Raw genomic sequence first — 16,691 nt, 5'->3', positions numbered from 1 at the left:
AATCATAATTTAGTTGGATATTAGCTATCTGGATCCAGATTAAGTTAATTGCACTTAGGTCCATGTGGAGAAATCAGTTCCATTTCATTGTATTTACCAAGGTTAAAAAATGGTTTGAATTCTATAAGAGATTCAATGCATATAATATAATATTCTTCTTCTTGTTTATCGATCACTCAAAACCAAGTAAGATGTTTTCCATGAACACAGTCTTAACAGTGAGTCCGTAAGTGACTGTGGATGTCACTTATTGGATCATTCTTTGTCTAGCTCCTCCCCCTTGACCTTACCGCCTTGGGTGACCCTACTGGGAGTACAAGACTCCCAACGGCTTCGCTCACAAGGATCATAGGAACGTGCAAGCCCACTCACCATGACAAGGTCATGATCCAACGTGGGAGGTAATATAATATAAAGTGTTAACTGAATACAAGGTACTAAAAAAACTTATTTGAGTTACTCGTGATTTAAGCTAGGTCCAATAGTTGTCAGTGTGATAGAGAAGAGTAACCCTCCCGACACAGCTCTCACTAAAGCTTACCTGAATATGGCTAGGATGGGGTAAGACAGAGTTGGGGAAAAGGTTGTGTGGACCCACCCACAGCCCTGACATTCCAGTGTCCTTGCCCCATCCACATAAGCTGAAGTGATGTTGGTGTCAGGAGACTGACTCTGTGACTTCACCACACCACACGAGCTAATATTGCTTAGTTTCCACATATTTCAGTGTCAACAAATTGTAGCCAACCTTGTCTAGATCCAACATATTTATTTCAACTTCTCTATTGGACTATGGTCAGATGCTGCAATCCTGGTTAATATCTGAGGACTTGAATAAGCCTGCACAGCTCCAAAGATACAGGGGCTTCTAACTTGTGTATAAAGCATTCTGCGCCCCACCATGGCCGAAAATGTTATCAGTTTCATACCAGAGATAATAAAAGAAACTATCACTACTTTCTATATTTCTCCTATGCTGTGGAACCTGAAAGGGTATGAATAAACACAGGGGGAGGAAATACTGTTTGCAGGCCTTTTCCCACTTGGCCTGGGAGAGCAGGGCCCTGATTTACTCTAGCTACAAAAGCTATGACTGTTGAAGAGGCCAGAAGCCATCTTGGTTGTCTCTTAGTGGACGCCCAGAATATCAAGCATGAGATTCCACAGCCGCCATCTGCCATGAACCACCATCAGCAGGAATGGCAGCAACAGCAGCCGATATGATCCATGCTTAGAATAATGTTTTATTCTCTTGCTAATTATGCTGTATTAAATGTGCATTTTATATTTGCCTTCTAAAATGTATTTTATATTTTCTTCTGAAATGTTTGAGAATATTTTGTTCACTTTGCTGCATTAGATATACATTCTGTAGTTGACCTTTGTAATGTTTTATTTTGAAATCTTTAAGGTAATATTTTAAAGGTAAAGGTACCCCTGCCCGTACGGGCCAGTCTTGACAGACTCTGGGGTTGTGCGCCCATCTCACTTAAGAGGCCAGGGGCCAGCGCTGTCCGGAGACACTTCCGGGTCACGTGGCCAGCGTGACATCGCTGCTCTGGCAAGCCAGAGCTGCACACGGAAACGCCGTTTACCTTCCCGCTGGTAAGCGGTCCCTATTTATCTACTTGCACCCGGAGGTGCTTTCGAACTGCTAGGTTGGCAGGCGCTGGGACCAAACGACGGGAGCGCACCCCGCCGCAGGGATTCGAACCGCCGACCTTTCGATCGGCAAGTCCTAGGCGCTGAGGCTTTAACCCACAGCGCCACCTGCGTCCTAAGGTAATATTTTAGTCTCCTGTAAATTATGTTGCTCTGAATGTATACATTATATTTTACCTTCTCCAGTAATGTTTTATTCTGGTTTGATTTATTTGATGTTTTAATGTGTTGTAAACTGATTTGAGATTTTTCCCCCCTTTAAAATATAAAGCAGTATAGAAATGAAATGAAACAAAATTATTGTTATTATTGTAGTTATTATTATTATTATTATTATTATTATTATTATTATTATTATTAATGTTTCCCCTTAGCTGGAATCACTTCACAAATTAAAATTGCCTTTTATCACACAATAAAGTCAGACATTTACTTCATGCTGTGTACTGAGTTAGTATAACATGAGAGGTTCTTTGCCAGAGTTCACTGCAGAAACAAATACAAGATGTGACAGGTTGGCACAGAACACCTAAGGAGGTGAAGAAGAAAACATATACCAGAGGCAGCAGACCACGAGTTGGACAAATTAGCTATGAAGAGAGTTGACAGCCTGATAGCCTACAATTTTCACAACCAAACAAAATCGCCAGTCGCTATCTAACCTTTGTATAAAATATGCACAGCATGTTATCTTACTGAAAGGCTTATTCTTCCCATCTCTGCACATTCGCATTTAGTGGTAAGTGGTGTCTTGCCACATCATTGCATGCAATTGATCTAGAATGGACAGCACTGTATTGGCCTGTTAGTTGGTACCTTTCCTGATACTCATCAAGAACAGCACTCTGTGCACACTGCAGCTATGTGCAACACATTGCACATAGACATCCAGGGCTTTGTATGAGCAAGAGTGGAAAATGGTTAGTCAACTGAGAAATGACACCCATTTTCTCTTATCACACCGTTCAAGAATTCTGAATGACTGTGCAAATGAATGAGAGCGAGAGCACTGTCATCTCAACTCACATTGTTCTGCTCTGAGCTTTGGAGAGTTTAGTGATTCCTTGAAAAACAAGTGCTATTTTTCAACAGGATGAGAATACACAGTAGATATGACCTACATTGCCCTTACTGAATCACCTTCTTTTGTCTGTAATTTCTTTAAGCCTGGATAAAATACTGTAACAGGTGTGTAACAAAGTAAGAAGCTGAAAATTCCACATGACTTAGGAGAAGCTTTTAGGTGTTCTGTTTCATAATTAAGAATGTTGTCTCTCCTTTAATAAATTCAAGGCATTTTTAACATGGAGGGCAAAAGTAGAGCATTATGCAGGGCAAAGAAAACCCACAGAACAATGAAAGGTCATAATATCACCACTTATTCCTGGATGAGGGTTTTGTTTGTTTGTTTGTTATTTCCATAATTTATGCTAATCCAGTATCCTGTTTGTATATTTGGTGAAGAAGGCAAGCATGAGTAGCCGTCACAGTTGAAAGCTTGTTGTGGGAATGACAGTGGATCCTTAGGTTCTAAAACCTTTTCTCAACCTCAGAACATCACATTTTAAGAAAATATTGCTATGTCGACTTTCAGTCTATAGTAACATTTAGGTTGCTGTGAAATGTGAAGCTGGTTTCTGAAAATCTATCATTAACATTTTTTTCCTGTGAACCTTCTTTAATGGTTCTATTAGCGTGCTCCATTGCCCAATATAAGTGTAAGCTTTTGTAGTCAACTTTTTAAAAACGGAAAGCCTATAAATATCCGTCATATAATGGCTATTCCTTCACTTCCACTCCAACCTGATGAATAGAAATTGCATTTTATATCCTGTTTTTCACTGCATCTTACTAGTGATTTGGTTAATTAACACTTCCAAGTATAGCCTCTCTTAGAAATTCAGGAAAGTGTGAAATTGCTTTATTGGCAATGAGAAGGGGGATGAAATGTTCTGAAGTCATACATATTGCTCTGATATCTGGAGTTAAAAATTAAATAACGTCACTTACCAGCCAGAAGCTAAAGCAATAAAGACACACACACATCTAGTCTTTACTCTAGCAATTGTTTAAATTCTAACAGACATTAAAGATTGTTATTTAAGTTCTTAGATTGTTTGTTTGTTTTGGTACTGTATGTCCTAAATTCTTGGACATAGCATAGTAGCAACTAGAGCATGATTATACATTTTATTCCTGTGTAAGTAAAATTGTTTCACAACCCTTGGAAGGCCATGAGATAGGCAAAAGATCAAACCTGATCAGATAATTATCTGATTGTCCATAACATCTGAATATGCTCCAAATCATAGCGTCAAATTCCAGTTATGGGCAAATGGAGGATAGAAATTTGGTTGGAGATTTTGTTGGTTGTTAATAAGTCAGGGATTAACTGCTATTTCCTGCAGAATACCTGCCAATAGCATGGGTTACACTTGGGTGGCATGGATGAAATATAATTTAGAAAGGATTCCACTATACCTGGATGCACTTCTTGATTGCAAGCTTTTTTAAAAGATAAAAAAATCCAAAGCTAAAATATTTTCACTTCTAGCAATTAAACTAGAATTACACATTAAACTGTGTAAAATGCAATGGAAAGGAGAGAGAAAAAACACACCTCTGCCTTCACTTTATATGCAAAACACTGTGCAGTTCTCAAAAGAGCACTTGTCAGCAGGTGGATTGAGTGACAGTTGGTACACGAAAATGTTAGTTTCCCTTGTTCTTCTAAGCTTAGAGGAAAATTACAAGCTTCCTCCCACTTAACAATTGCAAATGTAAACCACCAACTTTCATGGTCAGAGGAGACTGGTTAAATAAATACTTGCTAAAGGATAAAACCTCTTAACGGAGAGTCATGGCAGTGACTCAAAAGAATATTAACTAGGAGTAGGACTCGCAAAGAACGCTTGCCTCTGCTCTAATAATAACCGTAGCCAGAGGTGTGCTTGATGGAAAGAATGACTTTTTCAGGGCACATATATGCTAGGTGAGAAGAATCACCTTCAGGCTGCCACATTATTTATTAATTTATTTATTATTGCCAGTCTGTCTGTGCTGCCTTTCACAGTAAGGCCCACCCAAGGCTACTTGTGTACATTATTTCAAGTTACCCATGCTCTAATAATCACACAATTGCATTAGTGCAATGCACTCCGTGGGAGGCTCCCCTTGGAAGATGGCGCAGGAGCAGACTGAACAAAAAGGTTTTCAGGGCCGATTGAACGGCTGGGAAAGACAGCTCCAGACATAAATGCCTGGGCCACCACCCAAAAGGCCATGATCCTAGTCTCCGAGCAGGGTCTTTGAGACTGAGCACAGGGCATGCATGCATGCAGGTTGTCTTTGGGTTAATGTGAATACAGGCTTCTGCCAAAAGCAAAAATCAGCAGACAGACATGATACACAGGTAGCTTATGTTTCCATGGGCTCAATAAACAGCCAAGAAAACATGGGTGGAGTTTGAAGCAATGAGAATGTGAACTTTTTGTCCATTGTGTGCAAGCTGAAATGTTTTAAATAGGGAACAAATGTTCACAATATAGTGAAGCTATAACCCTGACTGGATGGGAGAAAAGCCAGAATGACATTACCACTGTAATTCTTGAAAGATTCTTCCGTACGTCATTGGGGGTGGGGGGACAGAGAGAGATAACCTGCATGTTCTTTTTTGAGCACCCAGGCAATACAGGATTCCTACAGCACACAATATATTAAAATGACTGCACTAGAAATAACAGTTCTTTGAAGCTGTTAAAGAATGTAACTATGGTCAAGTCTATCCCGAATAACTCATCTGCTGACTGGCATCAAACAATATTTTACTCACATTATGCCAGCTTACAGTCATAAAGAGCACACCCTCCAAGTATCCCTATTTTCCAGGGAAATTTCTGGATTTACAGAAACTGTCCCAGTTTCTGATTTGATCCCAGAATGCCCTGCTTCTCCTTAGGATGTCCCTGTTTTCATTGGAGAAATGTTGAGGGATATGACTGAGTTATCCGACCCCTGAGCCATCTGAAGGCAGGCCTGTATAGGGAAGTTTTTAAATGTTTGATGTTTTCTTATGTTTTTATATATGTTGAAAGCTGCTCAGAGGGACTGGGGCAACCCATTCAGATGGGTGGGGTATAAATAGTATGGTGGTAGCGGTGGTAGTGGTGGTGAGAAGAGGAAGAGGAAGAAGAAATCAAAATAATAGAATAGGATGTCCCTATTTTCATTGGAGAATTGTTGGAGGGTATGAAAGAGTATAGCTTGAAGCTAAGAAGCACTTGGGTAGGACAATTCACAGAAGGAAACTTTACCACCCCCTGAAGGCCCTCTGCCCATAAACCTTTACTGAGGGAATCTACTGAATGGAGGAAGTATGTGGTGGAAAGAAGGCTACAGAGGAAGGGGGGAGGTTCAACAACCATTTCATGAGAGCACTTTTGATGATTCAAGCCTCTGTCTTTATCTATAGATAGGCAAGGCCTGGCACCTGATCATGCCAAAGAAGTCATTTACCAAAGAGTGGTGAAGCCCATGCTGCCTGCCCAGACCAGGCCCCTCACCAGCCACGCTTTGCACTTTGTTGAGTACTGGTTTGTATCCTTGGTCTATGCCAATGCCTCTTGCTTGCGTGGATGGAGGATGGAGGTATGTGTGTGTGGGAAAAATCTGACTACTGTATTGTCAGACTAGAATGTAATATTGCATCTGTTGCTCCACCCGCCACTGGCATGTAATATTCCCCCAAAAGTTGCCCTTGTTCTGAAAAACTCTTATAGAGTTATACAATTTGCTTCCTGTGTTTCCCATTACTTCAGAAGAATTCCGTTTTTGGTACTTGATTGGGCATTGTCAGGGAACTGCCATCGGAGTTAGAGGTGCTGGACAGGCTCCAGCAGAGTAGGAGAGACTCTGCAGCAGAAGCAGGAACCAGCAGGGGGAGTGCAGGAGTTACAGCGGAGGGGAGGCTCTCAGACGCTTCTAGTGAGAATAGTGAAGAGGTAACTAGACCCCCTTTAGGAATTCCCTCCCTTCGCCGGAAACTGTCACGCAGAGAGTCACGAAAGCGCATGTCCGTCAAACAGCTTTTATGTTGGCGTAAATTCCGTAGACGCCCACTGTCAGATTCTACCAGCGACTGACGGAGTCATGCTTTTGGGGGCTCCGTTAGTGCCTGGGTTTGGATGACCGGCCAAACCCCAGCGGGATCAAGCTTTTACGCACAAGCAGCTCATTATCCCATCATAGCAATCTGACAGTCTCCGAAAGCTGTTTGTGCAAGCAGAGGGCATCATGAGTGAACCAGCAGGAACCGGGGCAGCTGGAGCTGGAGCAGATCCAAGCCTGGAAGAAAGGTACAGGGCGTTGGAGGTCCAGCTCGCACTGCAAACGGCGAGGCTGGAGGAGAGGAGGGCTCAAGATGCAGATAAGGGGAAAACCACCCCACTTGCCAGAAGGGTGCCTGGATTGGTGCAGAAATTTGGGGGGAATCCCAGGAACTATCAAGCCTTTAGAACAGAGATGCAATATGCTCTCAATCTACTGTTTGATGACTTCCCCGATGAGAACTCTAGAGTGGCGTACGTGATTGGCCATCTAGAGGGAGGGGCGAGGGACTGGGTTCGCCCCCTGATGGCAGCCAATAATGAAATCTTAAAGGACACAATGAAGTTTTTTCGCGCCATGGACTTGATGTTTTCCAGCGAGATTGAGCAGGGGATGGTGCGCAGGGAGTTGATGGCTTGTAAACAGGGGAGCCGATCTGTACGTGAGTACTGGACTGAGTTCACCATGCTGATTCATAGACTGGGGTGGAACCTTGCTAGTGAACCTATTCAAATGCTATTTGAAGAAGGTCTCTCTCCGGCAGTGAAAGATGAACTTTCCCGGGCGCCTAGGGCGGAGTCTATGGACCAGCTGACTAAATCAGCGCTGTCCATAGGAGCACGCCAGGAGGCTAGAGCTTTGGAAAAGCGGGAAGGAAAGGGGGAACGTTGGAAGGACTTCCGCATTCCAGAGATTCCGGAGCAGCCTTTCCCGCCAGCAGAGCCGATGGAACTTGGAGCAGCGCGCGCGCGCACAGTTTCAAACACCAGTGAAGGGCGGAAGAAGGAGGGAAAGAGCGGCAAGAGATGCTATCTCTGCCAACAGCCAGGTCACTTTGCCAGAGTCTGTCCGCAAAGGAAGGAATGGCAAGGGATGGCAGGAACTGTTGGGGGGAAGGAGGAGGATGAAATGAAGGAGCAAGTAAAAGCCAACGCCTGGTTGCCAACATCGGGGCACAGCAGCCAGGCCAGGGAGTAGTGAACGTGCCCACGCCGGAACCCCCAAGACCAGCACTTGTGATAGAGGTGTTGCTGGAACTGGCAAACGGACACCCACTAAAGATAAGAGCGCTATTGGACTCAGGTAGCTCATGTAATTTCATGAGTAAGGAGTTTGCAGCTGAGCACCAGATACAGACTATCCCATTAAGTAAGCCTTTGCAGGTTACCACGATTGATGGGAGGGAGCTGTTGGGAGGAGAAGTGAGCCAACAGACTGTACCAATGATAATGAGGGTGGCACGGCACACAGAACTGATAGCGTTTAACGTAGCCACCCTGGGAGGAGCCCCTATTATCTTGGGAATGAGCTGGCTGGCACTACATGATCCGCTAGTAGGCTGGCATCAGCGCGTGGTTTCCTTTGGATCAGCACATTGCCTAGAACACTGCAAGGAGGGAGAGGCCCAGGCAGGCAGCAGGGCCACTCTAGCAGGGGTGGAAGTGATGGACAAGGGGAAGGTGCCACCACAATACGCTGACTTGATGGACGTATTCAGCGAAAAGGAAGCGGATAAATTGCCCCCGCACAGACCCTTTGACTGTCAAATTACCTTACTCCCAGGAGCACAATTGCCAGTGGGGAAGCTGTATGCAATGTCAGACAGTGAGATGCAGGAGTTAAGGGAGTTCATTGACAAGAATCTCAAGAGAGGTTTCATCAGAGAGTCACGAGCGGTGGGGGGCAGTCCAGTGTTCTTTGTGGACAAAAAAAACACGGGCAAGCCCAGACTTGTGTGTGATTTCAGGTCCCTGAATGCAGTGTCAGAACCAGTGACTTTCCCTATGCCTAGAATTGATGACATTCTGACACAGGTGAGAAAAGGGAAGATTTTTACCAAGCTGGACCTTAGGGGGGCATATAACTTGATACGTGTGAGGAAGGGGGATGAGTGGAAGACCACTATGTTCACCCCCTTGGGGGCGTTTGAGTACCTCGTTATGCCTTTCGGATTACAAGGAGGCTCCGCCTGTTTTCAATCATTCATGAATCACGTCCTGGGGCCATTGCTCTACAAGAACTGCGTAGCGTTCTTAGATGACGTCCTGGTGTACTCAGAGAATGAGGAGCAGCATGTGCGAGATGTAAGAGAGGTACTGAGCAAACTGCGAGAAAACCGGCTGTGGGTGAAACTGGAGAAGTGTCAGTTTCATACTAGGGAGGTGGAATTCCTGGGGTACCGGTTGTCTGACAAGGGATTGGCCATGGATCCCAGCAAGGTTCAAGCGGTACTGGAATGGAAAACACCAAAGACCAAGAAGGACGTGCAAAGGTTCCTGGGGTTCGGAAACTTCTATAGGAAGTTCATCAAAAACTTTGCCCATTTGACCGCGCCCATCACAGATTGTCTTAGTAGCAAAAAGAAATTTGTTTGGACGGAAGAAGCGCAGCGGGCGTTCGAACGCCTAAAGCAGGCGTTTGCGTCGGAAGAACAGCTTCTGCACGTGGATCTACAACAACCAATGAGAGTGGAGACTGACGCGTCAGACCGAGCAGTGGGGGCCGTGCTTCTCCAGCCGGGAAAGGATACGTCGGAATGGAGACCGTGTGCATTCTTTTCGCGGAAATTGAACAAATCCGAGAGGAACTACACAGTGTACGACAGAGAACTGCTCGCCATTCATGAAGCATTCCGGAAATGGCGGCACTTGCTGATTGGGGCGCAACACAAGGTTCAAGTCCGAACTGACCACAAAAATCTGGAATATTGGAGAACAGCCCGTGTCCTGAACCAGAGACAAGTGCGATGGGCCCAGGAGTTCTCCAAATTCCACTTTGAGATTCGTTACGTGCCAGGTTCAGAGAACGTGAGAGCGGATGCCCTGTCCAGGAAACCTGAGTACTTAGAGGGGGAGGGAGCGCCTGAGGCAAGGCATGTAATCTCCGAAGACCGCTGGGTGTGTGGGGCGGCATTGGTGGGGCAAAGGGAACTGATGGAAGGTACGGAGAACGATGAATACGCCCAAGAGAAACTCAGAGAACTCAGGAGGACAGAAGAGAACACAGGGGGATTTGAAGAAAAGAACGGGGCGTTGTATTACAAAGGGGCACTGTACATACCAGATGGGGAACTGAGGGGCAGAGTACTCAAGCAGTTGCATGACAGCCCCACAGCGGGACATTTTGGACAGCACAAAACCATGTGGTTGGTTACCAGGGAGTTTTGGTGGCCCAAGGTGAGGGAGGACGTGCGGGAATATGTTAGGGGTTGCGACAGGTGTCAGCGAGCAAAAGGAGAGAGGGTGGCGCCAGCGGGGCTATTACAACCCTTACCCACGCCAGAAAGGCCTTGGGAGGCAGTATCCATAGATTTTATGACGGACCTGCCAAAATCCAAAGGCAAAACAGCTGTCATGGTGGTGGTAGATCTATTAACCAAAATGTGTCATTTTATAGCCTGTTCACATGCGGTTACAGCGGAGGAGACCGCCAAGTTGTTTGTAGAGCATATTTTCAGGTTGCATGGCGCCCCCTTGAGGGTGGTCAGTGACAGAGGCAAACAATTTACTTCCAGGTTCTGGAGGAAACTTATGAGCTTACTGCAAGTAGAACTCAATTTCTCCACTGCCCGACACCCAGAAACTAATGGGCAAGCGGAAAGGGCAAACGGCATTTTGCAACAATACCTGAGGTGTTATGTAAAGGACAGAGAAAATGATTGGGTAGATAAGCTACCGCTGGCCGAATTTGCCTACAACAACGCGGAGAATGTGTCCACAGGGATGAGTCCTTTCCTGGCAAACTATGGGTGCCATCCCCGGGCATTCCCAGGAGAGGGGGGGGAGAGGTGGAGCGTGCCGGCAGCGGAACATTTTTTTGAAGAGATGGAAGCGATCCACCGTCAGCTTCAACTTAACTTAGAGAGAGCCAAGGAAGAATATAAGAAGCAAGCAGACAGAAATAGGAGGGAAGGTGAAATCATAAGGGTGGGAGACCGAGTGTGGTTGTCCACCCAAGGACTACCGTTCAAGGGTGGGAGTAAGAAATTGAGACCCAAGAAATTGGGACCCTTTGAGGTCATACAGCAGGTCAACCCAGTAGCATTCAAACTCAGACTGCCCAGTCACATGAAATTACACCCAGTATTTCACAGGTCATTACTGTCGCCGTACCGAGAGGGACGTGAGTGGGGGGAGCGTGAGAGAGAGGCCACCCAAACGCTCGTGATAGAAGAGAGAGAGCGCGACATGAACGTGGCAGGAATCATTGATTCCAGGTGGAAGGGGAATCAGGTGGAATATCTGGTAGAATGGGAGGGGGAAGTAGAGTCGGAAAACACTTGGGTGCCAGCAGAGGTAGTGAATGACGAGATCTTAATAGAAACATTTCATCAGCGTTTCCCAAGAAAACCGCAACCCGTGGCACGATTTAGAAGGGAACACTTTGGGACCACCGATGAGGAGGGAGAGTTTGAAGGGTTCCCAGAGTCAGGGGTGGGTGAGGAAGCTGCCTCCGACGAAGAAGAAGAAGACGGGGAGAGAGACGGGACGCCGTGGCTAGAAGTGTTTGAATCCTCTGATGACGAGGATTGCTCTTTCAGGGGCTTTCCGCCCTCACCGCCAGTGGGAGAGGAGGCGGGAGGGGGTGAAGGGGGGCCTGGGGGGGAGGTGGATGTCAGGGAACTGCCATCGGAGTTAGAGGTGCTGGACAGGCTCCAGCAGAGTAGGAGAGACTCTGCAGCAGAAGCAGGAACCAGCAGGGGGAGTGCAGGAGTTACAGCGGAGGGGAGGCTCTCAGACGCTTCTAGTGAGAATAGTGAAGAGGTAACTAGACCCCCTTTAGGAATTCCCTCCCTTCGCCGGAAACTGTCACGCAGAGAGTCACGAAAGCGCATGTCCGTCAAACAGCTTTTATGTTGGCGTAAATTCCGTAGACGCCCACTGTCAGATTCTACCAGCGACTGACGGAGTCATGCTTTTGGGGGCTCCGTTAGTGCCTGGGTTTGGATGACCGGCCAAACCCCAGCGGGATCAAGCTTTTACGCACAAGCAGCTCATTATCCCATCATAGGCATATATGTACACTTCCATTTTTTAAAACAATACCCTAAAATAATATCCTTGCCCCTTACATGAAAGATGTTTAGCCTAAGGCCTTTGCTAATAAGGGCTCCAGTCACTCATAATATAACAACAAACCATTAAGAGACTGAGGCTCAAGCTTCAGGAAAGGTGCTTGTGCAAAGAGAATTGCCCTCTTGAGGCAAACAATCATGTGAAATGCTTTTTTCTTCTTCTACCTTTGCTCATTCAATGCAATTGGATAGCTCTATCAAAACAATGAAGACGCAAATTGGGATTCTAACCAAATCTACAAGGAATGCAAAGGGCTCCCTGAGTTATTACTGAGGAATACACATTTTTTGAGATAAGCTTGTAATGCCTTTTTAAAAGTTGGCCAGCTGCCCAAAAGGCAGCTTAGCATATCTTGGTAATGGAAAATTTCCTCTAATTCTGCCCATGAGTAAGTAACCCTTTTAGCTGAATGAACTTTAATTTGAAAGTATTCGTAGTAGAGATTTCAGCATTCTCCCCTTCTAGGAAATAATCATTATTACTAATGTGTACCTAGAGACTGAGAGCCCTAACTTTGATTTCTAATGAAAAATAGTCTATATTGAGAAATCTTTCCACTATTTTTAGGCACTATTACAACATTTGCATTTATATCCAGTACCTGCAGTGCCCTCTTCTCTTTTGGAGGCATATGGTTTGAGGCACCAAGTCTCTGATCTCATTTAAAAATTAAGACAGCATTTGCTGATAGACTTAATTGGTAAGGTAGTATCTGAAGTCAGGACAAAATATTATATTCTTCTCAGATGAAAGATTCACTGTCGTCTTGCATTACTGTAGAGTTCTTGGACATCTATCTGGTGCGGAAAATCACTAATATTATTAATGAAGGCATACCTATCACAGGTTTATGTTTTGTTGGAGGTGGCATTAATAGCTACCCAACATTATTTTGGTGGCTTTGAAAATTCCCAGTTTTCCTATTTTCTTATTTTTCAACATTCCAACACCTGCATGTTTGTTTAAGAAATCTTTGTACTGCCTTTAAAACTATCTCTCCCTAAGGTGGATCACAAAAGGAGAAAGCAAAACAATAAAACAATTCTTAAAATTGAACATCAAACAATACGCAAAGCATCAAACAGATTAAAATTGATAAGCAAAAATCTAATCAAAGATTCAGGAAGAAGAATAAAGTCAAGCACGAAAAAACTCTGACATAATCAAGGTTTTCTAAACTCTTCTGAAATGTAAGAGAGGGCTTGCTGATTTTCCCATTGTTTTGCTTACTAAGTTGGGCAAACCAGTTTTAAGACATAACCATGAAATTAAAAAATCTCATGCTGGAAAACCAGTGAGGCATAGGAAACAGCTCAAAGGCTGGAAGCAGATGTGGCTACCTTGGTTTGGCAGGGTGGCTGCAGTGAGAATGATTACCGAATTTTAAATTTTTATGTCATGTGCTGCCTGTTGCAATCTTACCCATCCACTTTTTAAAATAGCAAATTTGTTGGGATGCTTTATTGCAGTGGTTGGGGGAGCATGCAAGGGTCAAACAAACTGTGTGTTTGCACAGGTGCTCTGGAGAATTGGGAATAACAAGCATGCAATTTCACAATGATGCAGCCCAATTAAGGCAATTCGTTTAGTTCAGGCTTCCTCAACCTCGGCCCTCCAGATGTTTTTGGCCTACAACTCCCATGATCCCTAGCTAGCAGGACCAGTGGCCGGGGATGATGGGAATTGTAGTCTCAAAACATCTGGAGGGCCAAGGTTGAGGAAGCCTGATTTAGTTGATATGAAATTCACCAGAGATCCAGTGGCTGAGAATGAAGACCACTGCAGAAGCCACAACCCAAACCTTCCCATTCTTGCAAATTAAAAGGGCATCACAGCTAAATAGTGATAACCCCTTTGTGGTAGCCAAGCTACAAGTGAGAAGTTGTGGGTCAGCATCTTTTCCCTCTCCATTGATGCCTAGTCTGAACAAGTCCCAAATCTGTCTGGAGTGACCAGTTCAAGATTCTGGATTTGTTGAAATCCGCTGTACGCACCTTGTGTATATGCCATCTTAAACTTTCCTTGAAGGAAGAACATGATATAGATATAAGTGAGAGTGTAAAAGATTTTGGATGCGTTCTAGATTGCAACACATCCATGGGGCTTTTATTGTTGACATAACTCCAAATATATGCCTACAGTGTTTGATTTTCTGCCTCCACAAGGAAAGCCTGGCTAGCTCATGAAAGGCTGTCTTCCTCGCTATAGCCTGTGTGTGCAATGAGAACTTGATAATTTATTCTATGTTGTTCACTTAACCTCTGTAATGAGAACATACTCTCAGTGAGATTTGGTTCTGCTTTCTTTGCTGAAAGAGATATGAGTTATAGTTTGCATTATTCACAAGTTGTGCACCACAAAAGATATCCCACTGCCCTCATTAACCATCACTTAAATCTAAATGAAACTTCTGAATTTCCAACTCAGTGAAAGGATTATGGGATCAAATATAATTAAATCACTGAAAGTGCTTAAATGAACAGCACATGCTAGGTCTCTTGCAATGTTGGGTTCAGCAGTTTATTTTGCCTTCCATTTAAAAGGTTTAATCATTATACTGAAACTAATAAGAAATTAATAGATTTCTAAAATCCTGCAAGCACCGAAGATCTTACAACCATGCATTAATCTTAATTACAAAACGTTATGCTTGAGTTCCTTCCATATGCATGATTACAACATGGGCTGAACTGAAAAAAATCTCGTAAACTCTTCAGCAAATATACAAGGCACATTGAATGACGGTCAATAAAACACTTAAGTAAAACTTTGACAGCAAAGAGCCTGAGCTCTTCATTCACCTGTGTGCCTCTCTGATAGTAATTTGTTTTCAAATGCCTTTGGCATATATGCACCGTGGCACATCAGAGGAGGTTGACTACTGACATATAAACATGATGGCTCTCTCCATGTAATCTAGGTAAAGGTAAAGGGACCCCTGACAGTTAAGTCCAGTCGCAAATGCCTCTGAGGTTGCAGTGCTCATCTCGCTTTACAGGCCGAGGGAGCTGGCGTTTGTCCACTCCACAGTCAGTTTTTCCGGGTCATGTGGCCAGCATGACTAAGTTGCTTCTGGTGCAACGGAACACTGACACCAGAGCAGCCCACGGAAAAGCCATTTACCTTCCCACCGGAGTGGTACTGATTAATCTACTTGCACATTTGGCGTGATTTCAGACTGCTAGGTTGGCAGGAACAGGGACCGAGCAATGGGAGCTCACCCCGTCACAGGGATTCGAACTGCCGACCTTTTGATTGGCAAGCCCAAAGGCTCAGTGGTTTAGACCACAGGTTCCCTGACATTTCAGTTAAGTCAACGTCCATGCACTAAGCAAACTTTCAGAATTTCAAAAGGTCTGTTGAACATGAGCAGTTGGGGGACAGTGGGCATGCTCTGAAGCCTACTCCACATGGGTGTCACAGAATCATAGAATGATAGCATTGTAGAGTTGGAAGAGACCCCAAGGGTCATCTAGTCCAACTGTCTGCAATGAAGAAATCTCAACTAAAGCATCCCTGACAGGTCGCCATCCAATCTCTGCCTAAAAACCTCAAATGAAGCAGAGTCCACAACTTCCCAACGGAGTCCATTCCACTGTCAAACTGTAACACACACACACCAGGTTGTATTTACGGCTTCAGATTCCATATGTTTGAGTTGTTAGGAAACCAAAGTCTGTCGTCGTCGTCCCCCCCCCCCCAGGTAATTTCTGTAGTGATCTTTTTTAAAGACAAAAACAAAACAGAATACATCCATTTCCATACACAAAAACAATAGGAAAAATGAACAAAACGTTTTTCAGAACCGTATTGACTAAAAAAACCCTAAACCAGTTGTGGGCAGATGGTGAGGCTATGCTATAGTCCGTTTGTTTTGTCAGCCATACTCAAAAATGTTATCACTGGGCTCCAGAATAAAACATTGTTTTGTTTATTTAGGATTTCGCTTCCTACATTGCATTTGTGAAACATCAAACAATTGTGTCATCCTGGGTAATGTATCACACATAAAATCTTAAGTGCTAACTTTGCCCTTCTTAAATGTGCATTTTTCTCATTCATGGACAAGTTGCACCTGATGGTCTCTCCCTACAGCCTGTAGAAATGTTCCCTCACTTGAATCCATTAGCACTTCTTCTTTTTTTAACTGTCAGAAACAAATATGACACTTTTCCCTGAGAAATGTTTTAGAACTTTGGCTGCCGTTTTAACTTTTGACATTGTTAACTTAGAATGGGTCTGTGAAGCAAGGAGCCAGTTCCCTGATGGAGCGGTATTATCTCCCGAATAAAAATCAATGCTCAGGTACTGAAGGGAGAGATATAAATTAAAATTTACTCTATAGGCTCAAGGAGGATAAGCTGATAACTCTGCTAGAAGTTGTTTTCTGTGTGCATCGGTACCTCTTCCAGCCACTGCTTCATCTTTCATTTCTAGATTTAAAAACTGGGACAATACACAAGAGACAGAATACCTGTAAAAAGAAAAAGGCCATGCTAAAGGTTGGAGCTACTCCTTTGAGGAAGTCCCATCATCTGCCATAATGAGAACGCTAAATCTACGCAAAGGTCGTGTGTGAACATTCATTGGAACAATTACGTTGATTGGGGAAACAGCAGCCAGAATAGG

The 16,691-nt window shown here is 44.2% G+C and overlaps 1 protein-coding gene across 1 annotated transcript in view; it reads right to left on the bottom strand.

Annotated features, from left to right (window-relative positions):
- LOC310842517 (uncharacterized protein) overlaps positions 1-16,691 on the bottom strand; it is a 589,060-nt gene that overhangs the window by 283,553 nt on the left and 288,816 nt on the right. The window contains exon 5 of the mRNA XM_083734647.1: positions 16,050-16,536. Coding sequence (XP_083590773.1) covers positions 16,502-16,536 — 35 coding nt within the window. The 3' untranslated portion in view covers positions 16,050-16,501. Of the gene's footprint in view, positions 16,537-16,691 lie in introns of the transcript that reaches the window.

Source organism: Podarcis gaigeae (assembly GCF_964106915.1).
Source record: "Podarcis gaigeae genome assembly, chromosome: 4".
Taxonomy (NCBI): domain Eukaryota; kingdom Metazoa; phylum Chordata; class Lepidosauria; order Squamata; family Lacertidae; genus Podarcis; species Podarcis gaigeae.
This window is presented reverse-complemented; position numbering and strand designations above follow the sequence as displayed.